Genomic DNA, 16,803 nt, shown 5'->3' on the forward strand with positions numbered 1-16,803 from the left:
ATCACAAAATATGTCAGATTTTTCTTTTTATTTTCATTTTTACGGATTGGATTTGTATTTATAATTAAGTTTGAAAACTCAGTTTAAACATATTCGTCTGACGTAAGTGAGACATGTGATACAAACCTTACTGGGCATGCGCGGCATTAAATAACATTTGGCGGGGACAGTTCGCTTTTGCTGTTTTTCTTGCGTTATATATGTATATATATGTCATCAGTTCATGCTTTTTAAAACTGGACAATAATGGTTGAAGGTCCCGGGTGTACGTTGAACGGAGAGAAAATCCGAGCAAAAGTGTGCAAGGGTCAGAAATTAAAGGATATCAGAGGAAGTTTGACAACAACATCTGCGGTGAGTTCACAGTATGACAGCAACGTTTGCGTGTACATTATTGATGTATTATACGATTGTCTGGGCTAGCATGCTCCTAACCGCCGTGCTTTCTATTTCAGAACAAGTCTGAGGGCAATGTTTTCCGTTGTCTTGTGGGGTCTCCATATACAGGGGTCGAGACTCTGGGAAAAGAACTCTTCCTGTATTTTGGCTCGAGAGCACTAAGGTAATGCACTCAATTTATTAAACATTCTCGGTCTTACACGTATATACCTTTTGTGTGTTGATCTCAACACCTAAATTACTGCAGTTCATCTACTACTTGTACAGATGTAACCATGCGTTTACCTACACTCTGTCTGGGTCTCACTGTAGATGGACAACTAACATGGAAAGTAATAATAATAGATACAAGAAAAAAAGCATTTGAGACGAAAATCTGGCCCAAAAACCCGTCTGCAACTGAGCGAAGATTCATTTGTGGAACACACATACATGTCACTGCACAGACACAAAAAGTAATCAAATATAACCGCATGAAAACGGACAAAAAAGGACATCACTGAGAAAATGGTGAACTACAAAAGAAGATAAGGACATAGAAAAAAATGAGTATTATTCTTCTCTCTACTCCTTTCAGTGTGTCTGTGAATATGATTGCGTACTGCGGTTTTGACATTGACATATGAAATGTAATGGAAATGGATGACAGATTGGAACTTAAACCATTAAAATACTTTCAAGACTGTTCCTCACCTTAAAACAAACTTTTCTTACCTCTCTCAGTTAGCGTTACCAGAATCACAAGTTGTTGAAGTGTAATTGAATCGTCATCTGCTTTATGACATGACTCCTCTTATCTTTTATGATCAATACAGGCCAAAATATAATTGTTGAATAGAGTAGGTTCACGGTACTTATTTTTTTAAGTTGAGATCTCCATTTAACAACATTGGTATCTGTATTTTAATGCAACGTGGTATAGTGAATTATGCTAAAAAGGGCTGGGACTTAAATAGATTGATTATTAATCCCATTGACTGTATTTTACTTTGAACATTTTTCAGTGCACCAATTGCAGGTGCATCGCATTGTACAATGAAACTAGCAAAATGTCCATGATGAAAAAGACTAAATGATACTGCACTGATCGAAGGCAAATTAAAGTTTATAAAACCTCACCTGTAAAACCTGTATCAGAGCACAAAACAATGTTGTTCTGCACTTTTTGCAGCAAAGAGATTGATCACCTTGGAGCACTTCTTTTTAAGCTCATGTGTGTGTTGTATTCTATTACAGTATTATATAAAAAAAACATATATATATATATATATATATATATATATATATATATATATATATATATATATATATATATATATAATAAAAAATCACATCCGTCCTCCAAGCCAAATACTTTCTCTACATAAATCACTTATTTTTCTGCAATTTAATTACATTGAAATATATTTAGGAGAATTCTTTTTCTTTTCAGTTATTCAGCAAAAGAATTATCAAGCTCCTAGCATGTGGTGATGTTCACTACAGTTCTCTATGCTCATGCTAACAGATTTTTCACCTGGGAAGATTATTGAGTTATTCTGCATTGCTCACTTCACAGTTGCGATTAGCATTTTAAGAAGTGTAACCATTTATTTTTGATTTCTGTCTCAGTGTTTATTTTTGCTCCGCTGGAATATCCCTGCTGTGAGACGAATAACTGATATCTAATCTAATGTAATCTAATCTAAAGCATAGTGCCTAAATAAAGATCAGTTTAATCCTACACCTTGTCTTGTTTGCGGCTATTGATTTAACTATAATTGTGTCATGAGTGAAATGCTGTTTTCACATACGATCTGGATTTGTGATATATTATTTAGGGAGAAATTCAGAGAATTGCTGGCTGCATGCTGAGCTGTAGCCTGTCATAGTGAAAAGTCTCCCACTGTCCTTCCCTCCTCGCTCTCCTTTTACGAGGTGTGACAAGCTGTCTTTGCTCAAAACATGTCTCCTCTTTTCTTCTTGCATGTTTTTCTGATTCAGAGTTCACTTTGGCATGAATGGATCAATGCGAATAAACCCTGCTGAGAGGAAGGATAAGAGTAGCTCCGTCCCGCTGCTGGAAATACACTTGACTAACGACACTGTGTGCTTCTTTGACAGCACTGTGGAAATAAGGTAATGGGGACACCAGCTCGGCGCAGATAGATTGAGGTGACAGAAGTTCACCTTGGGGTGTGAGTCTCACTCAGTGAACATGTCCTACATTAGGCTTTGTCTGTAGAAGGCAGGAAAATGAAAAACACACCCTCATGCTCGACATTTGTCACAATCACTGGCTGTGCGGTCTCAATGTATTGTTCTGCAGCCGGCTATATATTTATTCCTGTTTTCTGTAAATGTCACCCTTGCTGAACCATCTCATCACACACAAACAGAATATATTAAAGACTCGCTTTGAAATTTATAACCTCTCAAAGCCCCGGTTAACCTCGGGGACAACCTTGCATATGGCTGCCATATGTTTTCATAATCCATTCAGGAAAAACGGTGTGTTTGCAGGTTGACTGAGGACTGCGAACAGAGGGTGAAAGCGCTGCACATACTGGATGTGTGTTCACCCAAGTTCAGCTTTTCTCGATCGGTGGAGGCGGTGAGAAGTCAGAGGAGCAGGATGCTGTGTGACGTTCTCCTCGACCAAGCCGTCATGCCAGGAGTGGGCAACATCATTAAAAATGAAGCCCTGTTTGACTCTGGCTTACATCCAGCAGTGAAGGTACAGACTGCTTGACTTGGTTCAGCAGAGGAACGGAAGAGTAGAAAAGCTGACTTTTTGTGTGATCTGATGCGAGAGTTCAAAATATGCAGATCAATTCCTTCTTAACTACGCGTATGTCTGGTTTAGGTCTGTCACACCTCCAAAGATTAGACAGAAAACACTGAATTTAACATGCTTTAAAATTCCATTCTGAGTAGATTTTTTTTTTTTTTTGCATAACAAGGTTACATTTTCTCCTTGTGGACTGCATTGATCTGAACAGCCCGATCAATGAAGGGATGGATCCTTCTCTATTGAGCAGTTACCAAACTAATAAGATAAAAGACAAACAATATATTAATTAGAAAACTTTTGACTTCTTCTCTTTATGAATCGCTGACTTTTAATGAGCATTGCTTCTTCTATCGAGTTGACTGTCCTCAAGATTCCACAAGTATGTTTTCGATTTTTCTTCCTCTGCTTTCACCTCGACTGTCTGAGTTGACTCCCGGGAACAGACAGAATGTAATTTGTCTCCTTTGTATCACTTTAAATCCATTTTCTTTATTTGTGTCTGGTATTTCTTTTTATTGTTTATATACTTGTTCTATTGATCGTCTGAGTGCAGAGCTTTTCATCTGCGTTTTCAAGCAAAGGGCTATAAAAGTAAGGTTTATTTACTCTGTCTGTGGACTTGAACTAACTGTCACTGGGTTTTCAGGTTCAGCAGCTGACGGAAGAGCATATCCAGCACCTGGTGAAGATGACGCGGGATTTCACGCTGCTTTTTTATAAGGTTGTGCAACATTTGTACATTTTTTTAATCGCAAAATCTGGCAGACACCAGTTCCATCACATGGTTCCAATATTTGCTTGAGCTCGGCTCACCTTCTGCTTACCCAGAAATGGATGTGGCGTTGCAGGAAAATAATGTTGATTCGGGGGGAAAATATCGCTGTTTAATATTGTCGTGGAAAAAATGCTGTGTATATGTCAGTCATTTTTTTTCTCACCCCTAATATTTATTTGGATTCAAGTTAGTGCAGTCCGACCATTTTCTTGTGAAGAAGTCTGGTGACAAGCTTTCATAAGATTAAAAAAATGTTTCTCAATTGTTGTAAATTGAACTTCCCCGTTAATTTCATATATTCAACAATCATATCTGTGGTGAAGCTACTACATACAGTAATATGTAGATATGTAATAGTGAATATTTCGTTGGTGATGCTTTTACCTGTCTGCATCTTCTTTTTGATTTATATAGCAAAAATGTCATCATGTTCGATTGTAAAGTCAGAAAACTTGTTCCTCCTGTCCCCATCTCTATACTGACTCATACTGCCTTTGTGTTCCGATCAGTGTCGCAAATCTGGCTCTCCACTTCACAAACATTACAAAGTCTACAAGCGACCCCAGTGCAACCAGTGCTCTCATGTCATCACAGTTTGTCGTCTTGGAGACAATGGCAGGATGACTTACTTCTGTGAGAGCTGTCAGATCATGGATCCCAGCGGAGTTGACGTCAGGTATGGCCCCTCGCGGTACTCTGGCTCTGGAACTGAATAGCTGCTGTGTCAAATTTTTGCTCAGAAGGGTGGAGGTGAAAGTGAATTTTGGTGAAAAATCACAATAAGGACTACACAGCCGCGACATTTTTTCTCACAAACTCTGAATCCTCCAGCTTACATGGATTTTTACAGGCCAAAGACCATCATGCTGCCAAAATATTGTGTCTGGTAACATTAACCCTCTGAATTCACAGGCGTTTTATTTACCTTACAGTGCTCAAAATACACAGTTTTTGTCTGTGTGTTCGCATCTCCGCCAACAGAACCGATCTCTTAGAGGTGAGAAGCTGCAGCTGAGTCCGGCTGTGGTGTCAGAATAAAATGTAAATAAAAGATGCGACGAGTTGATTCAAGTTCAGAACATTGCTGAGTTTGTTTCATGAATCTGGACCCCGTTTTCAAAACTAGTTTAGAAGTGATCCTCATGCATTTTTAAGCACCTCTGACCTTTCAACGGCAGCACCGCTGCACCCACGGCTTATAGACTGGTGCTGTTTATGTATGAACAAGATCTTTTTTTTTCTTAAATTTAGTGGGTGTGGCTAATATTTCGGTGTGCTCTATAGTTCAGAATTTACGGTACATCTAAGACCCTGCAGGACATCAGTGGTAATGTTGTTCTAAAGGCAAAGGCTATATATGCTCCATAAGCCCACATACAGTAATGGAACTGAATAGAAGGCCCAGAATTGTATGCGCGATTGACAACTTACATGTATATTTATATATATTTCCTCTTTCTTAATGAGTAATACATCTTAATTGGGGCTGCGATCATTTGTCCCTTGAAATGCAATGATTGTTTCTTCATTATTCTTAAGAATAATTGGAACATGAATTAATTCCCAGCAAACCAGGTGTGACACCTTTAATACGTCACACATAGCTATCCCTTTACTCAAAATTAGCGGGTAGCGTTCTTGATGTGTAGCATCAAAAATGGGGTTTATTTAGGACCTATATTGTGATGCCTCTTTAATATATTTGTCATCTCACCAACATTGGATTACAGGAAGTTTCTTTAAGACCAAACCTCTCGCAGCAATGTCCTGATCACTCTGCCTCGTGACGCAAGTCTGATCTTCTGGCCGCGAAGCAGCAGATCTGCATCTTTGCAGGCAGATGGTCTTGGCAGGGAGTGGGAAGTGTTATGGGGGAAAATTAATGCGCATATAAGTCTGTGTTTGCCAGACAGGGCACAGACTCAACTCCTCCTGGCTCATGTTTGAGCAGAGCTTTTTCTAAGGGTTAGAGCCTAAAGCCCTTACAACACATTACACAGCTGATAAAGCAGTCTGTGAGGAAAGTTTCTGGAAAAGCCGACACCACTTTTCTCCTTCATGACTTGTGTTGGGATTGTAGATTCTCCTTCTTGTCAAACAAAGTCGAATTTTATGTCGCGGCCTTGGCATGAACGCTGCCAGCAATGAAATTAAATACATTGCCATCTGGAATTAGCGTTTGGCTGCTTAAAGGCAACTTTCGGCAAGACACATTTGTTGATACAACACACTGCGAGTGCATGGAAGATTAAGTCTCTGGGGAAGGGCCGGCCATTCAGCAGCCACATGCGAATGTTATTGGTGTAATTAAAATATGCATGTGATCTGAGGTTTAAGAGAAATTTAGGTATCTATTTACATGAAGTATATGAGAATAGTTATTACATAAAAGATTGTGTACGGATTGTGTATGGTATTTCTGATGGGAAAAAAACACCAATAAATAGTCACACAATTTCAATGTTATTTAAATTAAGTGCTATATAAAATGTCCTGTCAGAATCATACAGTGTAAAAAAAAAAATCTTGTTTACATGTAAAAACACTATCAGCTGCGGTTGCCAGAAAAATACTGTAAGAAGCACAACAAACTGTAAGCAGTGTTACGGATTAGCATGCTGAAAATACTTCATTTACTCTGCGAAAGTGCAACAATGAGAACACTCAAATTCAATGTAATATCTCAGTGTTCCTCCATAAATATTTCATCCATTCATTCATTCTTTTTTTTTTTTTTTTACGAGCCTAATATATCATTGTGTGGCAGGTGCAGCACGTAACCTTTGTAGCAGGAGGTTCCCGGCTTCAACTTCCTGAACTGTCTCATTTTAAATGTAATTTAAGATGCCACAAAGTCAAGTTTCATCGATGATATAGACGTTTTTGATGTGTAACCGATTCCCATGTTAATATGGCAATAACAGCCTAACTATAATTAGCCCCTTTCGCTGACATTTGTTTGCCTTTGACAAGAGCATCCTGGAATCAAATTTAGCCTCAAGGAAGACTGTCTTTTTGAAGTTCTGGCTGTGGAATTTACGTGGCACCAGATTTTTTTCAATTTACAGATTTCTAACGGAGTGAAGGAGGCTGCTTCGTAACATTAATAAAACCATTCATTTTTCATCAGCACTGTTGCCAAGCACAGGCTTCAGGTGCGATGCGTTCACAGAACTCCACTATTCTTCTTCTTTGGTAGCAGCGACTGTGTGAATAACAGCAATAATTATTATAACTTATACTGTGGTTATAACTAAGTAAGAGATTGTAGACTGAAAAAAACCCCAATATTGCTGTTTCAATTTAAGAGCTTGTAGAAATTGTTGACTGGTTGCCTTCAGAAAACTCCCTGTGAGGAACAGTCTGATTGGCTGGGTCTGTAGCGAGGGAGCCAATGAGAGGGTCGCTCGGAAGGAGGAAGAAGACTGGGCCTGCCAGCTCTGCACGCTCATCAACCCGCCAGCAGCGAAAGCCTGCGACGCCTGTCTCTCTCCCAGACCGGAAGGTAAGTGAGCGCTGGCTTTAATGGTACAGTAAAGAAGCTCTTTTTAGCCGGAGAGGACATGAACACAGATGGCCATAGTTTGTCATGAATTCCCTTAACTGTGCTTTAAAACAACAGGTGACTTATCAGCACTTAATGGTTTGGATTTTTCAAAGGTGCAAAATAGCATTTAGGGTCCATTTAGTACTTTAGCTGCAATGAGTACGCTATTTGAAGCGTTTACAGGCAATGGTGTCTATCCTGGGAGGAGACGAGGCAAATGGATTCATGTAGCTTGAACAATATACAGGTCATAATAGGATTTTTTGTCCTCTTCTAGAGTGTAGGTGTAAATGAGTGTTTTTTTTTTTTTAAGGTCTTTTCATATAGCTGGTGGGATGCTCCGATTGATCGGTCACGTTTGGTGAAGTTCAGGTCCTGCAGCACATGCACGGGAAAATGCTGTGCCGGGGAGCGTTAACATTAAATACACCATTTAAAGATGGAGGACAGAGTGTTTTCGGGGCTCATGAAAGTCAGACTGCTGGTTCCTCAGCAGCAGGCTGCTACCACTTCCGCCTGTGATCGGTGGTGATCAGCACTGCGGCCGCAAAAATCCTGACTGGAGCATCCCTATTAACAACCTTGCCAAGTAAAATTTTTGGATAAAATAAAGGAATAAAAGTTTGGACTTTCAGCCATTCAGGTCGCATCAGGTCTACAGGGTTTGTCTTTTGTTGATTTAAATGTAAAATTGGCTTTCAAAACATTAATTTGAAGTGTAATGAAAAGTCAAATGAAACGCACATGGCACGACATCATCCACAGGAGGCCAGGCTCATCTTTTTTGTCGAGGTTTCATGTGCAGTAATAAATATTTCTTTTAAATTTATATTGACAATTGAACAGCTGGTCTCTGGACTATGGGACTCATGCTATCGTTGCCTAGCTACAAGCAATTTATTAATTTGAATTAGCATTTAATGGGGGTGTGACGAGATCTCATGCTGCGTTATTAAACTGCGACCATATTTCTTGTTTGTGTAGAACATTTCTCGTGGGGAGCCAGTTCAATTAAGTTCTCGCCTGGTCTCGTAAGACAAGCGTCTCATTACAACACGATCATTTAATAATGAAAACTGAGAATATCCTGGCGCAAAGCTGCATATGGTAGCGTCATCAAAACATGGGAGCCAGGGTACACTTAATACTTACAACGCCAGAAGTGGAGGCCCAGTGCTGGACGGTCAGTGAGTCTGTGGTGTGTGCAAGAAAGGACTGACCAGCAAGGACACACAAAATCCAAGTGCCACAGTCACTTGTGGGGATTGCTACAGTCATAAATGTTAAAGTGAGGATGAACGATTGACACCTACATTTAGATTTTTGGTGTCCTGAAAATCTTTACTCATTGGAGCAAAACATGAAAAAAAGTATTGCTAGTTTGGTTATTGTAACTGTAATAATAGTGATAATTAGTGGTGGGACATTAACAAGTTAATCCACGATTAATTAATTACAACATTATTACGATTAATTAGTTACAACAAAAATGTAATGTAATTTAATTTAACAGTGACACAGAACCTTTGTAAGTGCAGGAGTTCCTGGTCCACTGATCCCACTGATGCACAAGACACGTGGCAGCTAGGATGATAACAACAACAACAAACATGGAGGAATCCCTGAACAAAAGCAAACAGATGCTTTCTCACTACACAATGGCCAGGGTTTCCACTACTCTAAACATGAATATAGCCACCATCGTGATTCATTGTGCTATTGTCAAACTGATGCAACATAAACAATATTTTGTTGCTTAAATGTATGAATGGGTCCATCATTTGATTAGGTAATATACCAAATTCATTCACCTTATGGCAAAAATAGTATGTCTCAATCATGAAATCCCGTCACGTCCTGTTATTTCTGTGATGCAGTCACGGCTCAGACAAGGATCCAGCATTCTTTTAAGTAACTTTTAGGCTTCTCATCTAAATCCCTTTTTATATGATGGTGGCGGTATAAAGCTGCAAGCCTGATGAATTTTATGAAGAGAGCAGCCGGGTTTTTATGATATCCGTTTTACCAGAGCGTCATGAAAAAGGATTTCTGTCTTGCTTCCCCCCAGTCCAGACCGAGGATACAGACCGGGAGGCGACACCTTTCACCACAGATCTGATCAAGTTCCCCTGCATTGCCTTCAAGAAACCACAGGTGGAGCGCAAAGTCAACTGGAGGTCGGCGTTCGGGACCTCCACTCTTGTTTTCTCCGACTTGAGCCAGAAGCCCGTGAACCCCTCGCCGCCCCCAGCAGGCGGTCATTTGAATTCTTTGGCGGCGAAGCGGGGTTTGGATAAATACAGCATGGACCAGGGGACAACCAGCCCCAATTATGCCTCTGGTGGCTGGCAGCAGCAAAGTCGCTCAGATGGGGAGGCTCTGGCCTCCCACAGTCACCCATCCAAGAAAATGAGGATTGATCACAGTCCCTTCCTCGGTAACAATCCTCACAACCGAAGCGCAAACTCAGGGTGAGTGACTCTCATGCTCGGCTATTCATGAGGAAGTTTATAATAGGAGAAGTTTTTTTTTTTTTTGTACTTCGGTGGGGACAAACGTGATGAATGATGTGAGAGTGGCTTTATTGTACTGAAGATGATACTGAAGAGATTTTGTTCATGTTTGCTAGCTTTTTAACAAGATCGCCTTTGTCAGCATTCAAAAGGCAGGGGAGAAGAACAGCGGCTCCCTGGCGGCGGCCAGTCCCAGCGCTCCTTGTTGTGCCTCCCATCGTCGTCCTGCTGCTCTCCGAGTGGTCCACAAGGAGGGGGACAATAAAGGACGGCAGTTTTATGTCTGCGCTCAGCCCAGAGAGAAGAAGTGTGACTTCTTTGAGGTAAAAACAGAACAACACGGTCCCCAGAGGCGTCTTTGGACGACTGATGCTGCTCCAGAAGCGTCCTGAGTGACAGGAAAAGACCCCAGATCACATCATTAGAAGATTTCAAAACAAAAGAAAAAGAGAAAAAAAAATGTAATGACTTACTTGAAGAAAATGATAGAGAACCATCAGACATTTTTCTATATTTCTAAAACGCATCAAGCATTGTGACTGAAACACCGCTGCTGTCATCTCAGAACGTGACGTCACAACAGGTTCCTAGACAACTGAGCCAAATGAGTTAAACGCCTAAAGAAGTACTTCATGTTACACAGATTCATTTTCCCCAATCTGTCTGCAGCAGTTAACGGGCATCGTTCAGCAGGAACTAACAACCGTGTGTTTAAAAAAAAAAAAAATGTCTGGAAGCCACAAAACCAGTCAATTATTTTCCTGAATTGAATTACTGGAGTCGTCACTTCAACCCTAATTCGCTTGCTCTCGCCGTGTTTGTTCACCAGTATATAAGCTCCGTGAGAGCTGAAATAGATTCTGCTAAACCTGCGATATCACGTCGCAACTCTGCTGATGCCTTGTTTGTACAGTTCGCTCAGTGCGGCACTGGTGGAGGATACAAGAGCTGGCAGAGCGGCAGCCTGACTGGGGGGAGTCGGCAGCACCTCTGTGTCTGAGGAGATCAGATGGAGAATGCAAATTAATGCTTTCACAACCTCTGAAATGACAAGAATTCTCACTGCACGACTCAGATTTAGCTTAAATTTGGGTGCACGCAACATGATTTGCATTTGGTTTAAGGTGTGGATGATTTTACTACTGAGATACTGGCCGCCCAAAAGCTCTGTAGTACTGTAGTAACAGATAAGTGGAAAAAAAATTGTCTGAAAAAAAGAATATTGGCTGAAACAATATAGAATATATTCTCATTTTTCATTTTAATACCATTGTAGTTTTCTACCTCAATACAAAAACGTCTCAGCCAATATTCTGTTTTTCAATTCCTATATTCTTTTTTCCACCGCTATTTCTTTTTTCAATGCCTGTGTTCATCTTTCGAGTTCTCTTCAAGGCGGCACCATTTTAGCGTGCAGGGCGGGGAGGGGCCTGAGGGGATGGTAGGGGAGTGGGAAGGGGCGGGGTTTGCGCTGTGTCTGCATGTCATTTGCATATTGGTGTAACGTTCAGTGTTCGACAGGAATTGAATTATAGCTGAAATATACATATATATTTCTATATATTTTTTAAGCTGTCCCTGGTCTAGCCCCACTGCAGAAGCTCATAGGAACACATCAGTTGGCTTTTCTGACGCCTGGTGCGACTCTTGGCTGCATTTGCCTGCAGCAGTGGTTGTGACTGGGAAGCGTCAGGGGCCTCAGGCCCAGGAGGCTGCATGGCCACACTTCTCAGGTCACAGCTAATGAGCTCTTCTTGAACCAAACACAACAGAGCTTTGGATCCATAGTGGTCAGTGGGATCCCAGCCTGACGTGGAGAAGACCGTGAGAGAATGTGTGTGTGTGTGTGTTCTGACTCCCTCCTGACAGGTGCGGCTCTGGCTTTATTCAGCTGGATCACAACACAGCAGCACATGTAAGCTCATGGACTGTGGCTCATCTCTGCCCATCACTAGAGCTCTGTCAAATGAAAATGCAATATGTTACTTCTTTAACAAGAGTTTGGCTCTTAGATAAGATTTAAGGTGGTTACTTAGTATCCTATCATGGACAAATGTGGTGTTTTCCTGCAGCCGACTGTAGTTTTAATGATCACAACAGCAGCCTATAAAAGCAGGAGCCTTGAACGCCCCAATGTGGAGCCGATTTCATTAATTTTTTTGATATGAACAAACTGGTATTTGTAAGGAAAAGCATCTGAGCAGGTTTTATTTTCCTTGTTGCACAGTGGGCCGACTCGCACTTTCCTTTCTGCCACCACGGGAAACGGTGTATAATGAGGACGGTGCTGAAGCTGGGCCCCAACAACGGACGCAACTTCTACACATGCAGCATTAAAAAAGGTAAACAGTGCGAGTTCTTCCAGTGGGTGGAGAACGGACCCGGAGTTTCCATCCTTCCCGGCTGCTGAAGCTCATCAAAAGACCAGGAAACTGGAGCTGCTGCTGCCAAGTGACACGTATAGAGTTGACTTCTCAATCATGGACTTCTTGTCATACTCCTGTGCAACTGGGTGGGAATAACAATGTAATAAAGTATTGGCACATCCAATCAACAAAGCATTTATTTCTCCGCACATTCCACTGGACACAAGTATTAAAACATGTTAAATGGATCGGAATGAAGGGCTTTAAAAACAGTCCACAGAGTTCAGGAACGGTGCGTCGGACTGGGAGTTGGACACCATGTAGTGGAACTGTGAGAGACTTGGCGCTTTGTTGCACGCAGCACCTGCAGGTGAAACACAGAAACAATTCGTGTCAAAAAGATATGTTTTTGTTTTTACTGATGAATATAAGCGTATATTTCAGGAGAACATTCACTCGTATTGTATTTGTTGCTACTTGATCTTCACGCTTCAGTCGCTGATGTGTACAATTCAACACTAACAGGGGAGCTTGCTCTTGTATTTCTTACTCTGTTCAAGTGGAAGCCCAACTGTATTAAGTAAAAATCATAATTATTATGTTAAAATAATAGACATGTTATTGACGCTGAGCAGGGGCAGGGTTAGAGTGGGACATGGGTATCAGTACTGTTATCATTATTTACTTTTTTTCTTTAAAGACATAGTATGATAAATGTATAAAAAAATCTAATGAAATACTTGCCATGAAGAGCATCATTTCTAACTTTAAACTTAAAAAAAAAGACGTGTAGGAGACGTTGACAACCATTGTTGATAGAATTTGACATATATTGCCTTCTTGTGTAGCTCTGACAGGAAGTCATCGTGCACTCATGCTGACACCATGAACCTTCAGCCTTCTTCTGCCCCAAACATTGCAAGTTCCAAATCATTCTCACCCCATCACTAGAAATGTCATCAATGTTTTAATGTACCAAAAAAAAAAAAGTTTGATCTGGGCCAAGACGCTCTTCCTCTGGCTGCCGATTGTGGCTTCATTAATATGGCACACTTGTTTTCTCTCTTGACAGACTTTAGAATTCCAATTATATTATTCTCGCAGACCAGAGGAACGCTGATGTATTTCACTGCCACCCCGAGACATTAAGACTGAAATGATTTTCATGGGGAGGGGGAAAAAAAAACATGCAGTGAAGGGAGGTTGTGTTAACTGACAAGAAATTATGTTGGCTGGTCATAATACTCTGCTGCTTTCTCGGAGAGGGAATGCATGTTCATGATTCCTGATCACGAAGAGCCCTGCATCTCTGAGGAAGTTGTAGACACCACCAGACAACTTGTTTGAGTTTCCACAGATGGATGCCGGAGAAATCCCTGCCTCTGTATCAGACGTTTGTTTTGCCGGCGAGTCAGGTAGTTCTGGCACACGCACCACCGCTCTCCCCCAACCCTCACCGTAATGGCCCGTCGTGTTGGCACAGATAATGGCACCGAAGAACTCCGAGTGATGCCTCTTTATTCGGGAGATGGCCGTCTTGCAGGCGGCGGAGGGATCCGCTCCAGCCCTCATCAGCTCCACGGCCAAGAAACTGTTGGCAGCATCACAGACAGTCAACACCGGGGGGAGCTGAGGAGCGGACTGGGGACTTAAGATGAGCGTGATAACAGGGAGGAGCTCCGGGGCAGGTCATGAGCTAAATCTGGCCACTGTTAAACCTCTCATTTGATATGATAAGTGGTGCTTCTGGAAAGACTGTGGCGAGCACAACTGTTCCACTCATGCTTCTGGTGTTCAGCTACGATGAGCGAGAGCCAGAACTGCGCACACAGATGTACATGAATGAGAACATATTAGGAAGGGAAGTTCCACTAGCTGCCAAGAAGTCACGCATGCGAGCAGGAAATGTGCAGGCAGCTTCCAGTCACAGGCCAGTGTTCGCAGCAGATCACTTTGTTTTAGACGGTGGGATGAACTTCATAATATAACATAAATATATATATAAATATATATATATTTATATATAATTCAAAAGTTAGAGTCTCAACCTGCGTGAGGCAGTGTATCGGTACACAGATGGGTCGGCAAAAACAAGCAAGTCTGTCCCGAATGACAAAACATTTCATGGATTTCATCTTCAGATCATCATCATCTTAATCTCAATAAATGATTTAGTCATATTCTATTCTCCAAGTCATAATATAAACTGTTAGTCCTTTGTCTTGTGTGATGAAAATCTTTTCATCTCAATTCTCTCTCCTAAAATGGTTGTTTTTCATTGCCTTATTGAAGATTTCACTAATACTTTGACGCTTTAGAATTTGTTGATGGTCCCTAACTGATGCCGGCTCGTAGCATTAGCGCTGCCTGTGAGAGTGTGTCCACGATCAGTGAACCCTAATGGGGACATGGAAGAGCTCCGTCCAAAATCCAACTATTTTCACCACGATGTTTGGCCGAGGCACCAACACAGCAGGAGACCTGCATGTGTTGATGGTGAACCAAGGCAGACGACCGCGTCAGAGAACCTATGAGGACCACTCCATCTAATAAAATAAACAGAGATCCAGAGACTCAGAGTCGACCAGTGTCATTATCAAAGGTTCCCTGCATTAAAAATAAGTTTAAAACTACGATGGTGAACCAAAGTCCACCACACTCTCCACAACTGTGTCGACTGTCAAACGCCGCAGAGCTGGAGAGTGCGGCGCGCGGGCGCCGTCTGGCCATGTTCATGTATGCAGGCCCAATGCAGCGAGTGTGTCACGTGTTTATCGAATTTATCGTGAGATGCAGATAAGATTGTGTTTGGCGGTATATTGCGTACGATAAGTAATCGCCCATCCCTACACGCAGGTGTTTGACCACTCTTGATGATAGGTACTGACCACTGAAGGGCTGGGATAGTTAAGACGCTCAGAGAAATACATCAAGCAGTTACCATCACTGACCACTTCAGTTTGAAGTAAAAGCTTTTGATCCACCTGCGACCCTGAAACAAAGCATATGATCACTGTAGCAACTCATGGTGAAGGTCTCACTGCTCACAAGCAGCCGCTCTTCACGTGTGTGCATTTGTTTAGAAAGCAGTGGCCCTCAGAAATGAGAGAAGAAGTAACTCAGGGTAAACAGACTTCCATCAAGGCCTTCGTGAAACCCAGAGCCTTGACAACTTCTGACTGATTTCTAAAAACGGAAAACTCCACCTCGACAGCGTCTAAGTGTGACTGATGAGGAATCTAAAGCAGGGCACATCACAAACTCAATCTTTTCGACTCAAAATTGTGGGATCCAGCCTCTTCCTAGATACGTACAAATGACAGTTTTGGGGCGAAGTCATCACGCCTCCACGCTAATATTACCGACTATTGTCACGCTAGGAGGCCGCAGTTAAAGCTCCAATGGTGTCACAGATGACAAAACTCTCTCCAAGTCAGTTTGATCGTGTCGAGGGGGAACGCCTCGCAAGAGTCCCTCTAAACTCGGGTGAAAAAAAGCAAAAAAAGTCAACAAGCAGCTGTAGCATGAATATAACATGATAGCGACATGACTCGCCGACTTCATCCACCCACAACACTCTCTGCGTGGGGTCGCTGGAGGAGTGGGTGGGCTGTCAGTGACTATATGAAACATGTTCTTCAGGATCATGTGTGTCATCATTTGTCGGGTAAAAGTACTGTTAGCATTGTTTTACCGACGACTTTTCTGAGGTCATCACATGACTTAAGTGCGATGTGTTTAACTATCAGGTGGTGTTTTGCTATTGGCTGTAGCACCTGGAGCCCCTTCCAGGCTCCATCCTGCCCTTGCATCATCCCTCCACCTCCAGCTGCACGTGCCTGAAACACCTCCAGAGGAACGTGTCCGGGAGAGATGCCCCAACCACCTCAACTGACTCCTCTCAACATGGAGAAGCAGCGGCTCTACTCTGAGTCTCTCCCGAGTGACAGAACTTCTCACATTAACTCTAAGGGAGAAAAAAATCCAAGTGAAATGGTGAGATAGTCAGAGACCTCCATCCCTATTTATCTTTTGTCCCAACGTGCTGATGATCTTCTGTGGCTGCAATTTCGACAAACGGTCCGATGTAACAGTTCCAAGAGCAAAATTTAGAATTGTAATAAGTGATAATTACACAAAAGTAAATAAAAATGCAGTCGACTTTCATGGGGAAATTTAGTTGGTTAAGGTGGTGACAGTGGTGTTTGTGTATTATACACTCCATAAAAGCAGTTTAAGTGCAATAACAAGGTGCAAGAACCTTGTTAGAACCTGTTAGCATCTTTTACATGTATCCAGTTACAAGTTCAGTACAGAATGCACAAAAGCAGCAGTAAATCATCGTCACCATGACGATGGTAACTGGCCGCACTTGATACTTTACACCATAGTTAACAAATAAATGATCAAATAAATAGGAACCATGTGAG

The 16,803-nt window shown here is 41.8% G+C and overlaps 2 protein-coding genes across 4 annotated transcripts in view; one reads left to right on the top strand and one right to left on the bottom strand.

The window, feature by feature from the left end:
- On the top strand, nucleotides 1-14,147 carry neil3 (nei-like DNA glycosylase 3). The gene is made up of 10 exons (XM_053878467.1): nucleotides 1-354; nucleotides 456-562; nucleotides 2,383-2,517; nucleotides 2,902-3,115; nucleotides 3,819-3,893; nucleotides 4,457-4,623; nucleotides 7,289-7,452; nucleotides 9,563-9,965; nucleotides 10,150-10,330; nucleotides 12,235-14,147. The coding sequence occupies exons 1-10, from the start codon at nucleotides 247-249 to the stop codon at nucleotides 12,415-12,417; spliced, it is 1,737 nt and encodes a 578-aa protein (XP_053734442.1). The 5' UTR covers nucleotides 1-246; the 3' UTR covers nucleotides 12,418-14,147.
- aga (aspartylglucosaminidase) overlaps nucleotides 12,427-16,803 on the bottom strand; it is a 24,312-nt gene continuing 19,935 nt past the window's right edge. The window contains exons 5-6 of one of the 3 annotated variants that reach the window (XM_053878470.1): nucleotides 13,831-13,964; nucleotides 12,427-12,737 (exon numbers count right to left, since the gene is read on the bottom strand). In XM_053878470.1, coding sequence (XP_053734445.1) covers nucleotides 12,500-12,737; nucleotides 13,831-13,964 — 372 coding nt within the window. In that variant the 3' untranslated portion in view covers nucleotides 12,427-12,499. The remainder of the gene's footprint in view (nucleotides 12,738-13,830; nucleotides 13,965-16,803) is intronic. The other 2 variants (XM_053878469.1, XM_053878468.1) reach the window with 2 other exon arrangements.

This window comes from Synchiropus splendidus, chromosome 11 (genome assembly GCF_027744825.2).
Source record: "Synchiropus splendidus isolate RoL2022-P1 chromosome 11, RoL_Sspl_1.0, whole genome shotgun sequence".
Lineage (NCBI taxonomy): Eukaryota > Metazoa > Chordata > Actinopteri > Syngnathiformes > Callionymidae > Synchiropus > Synchiropus splendidus.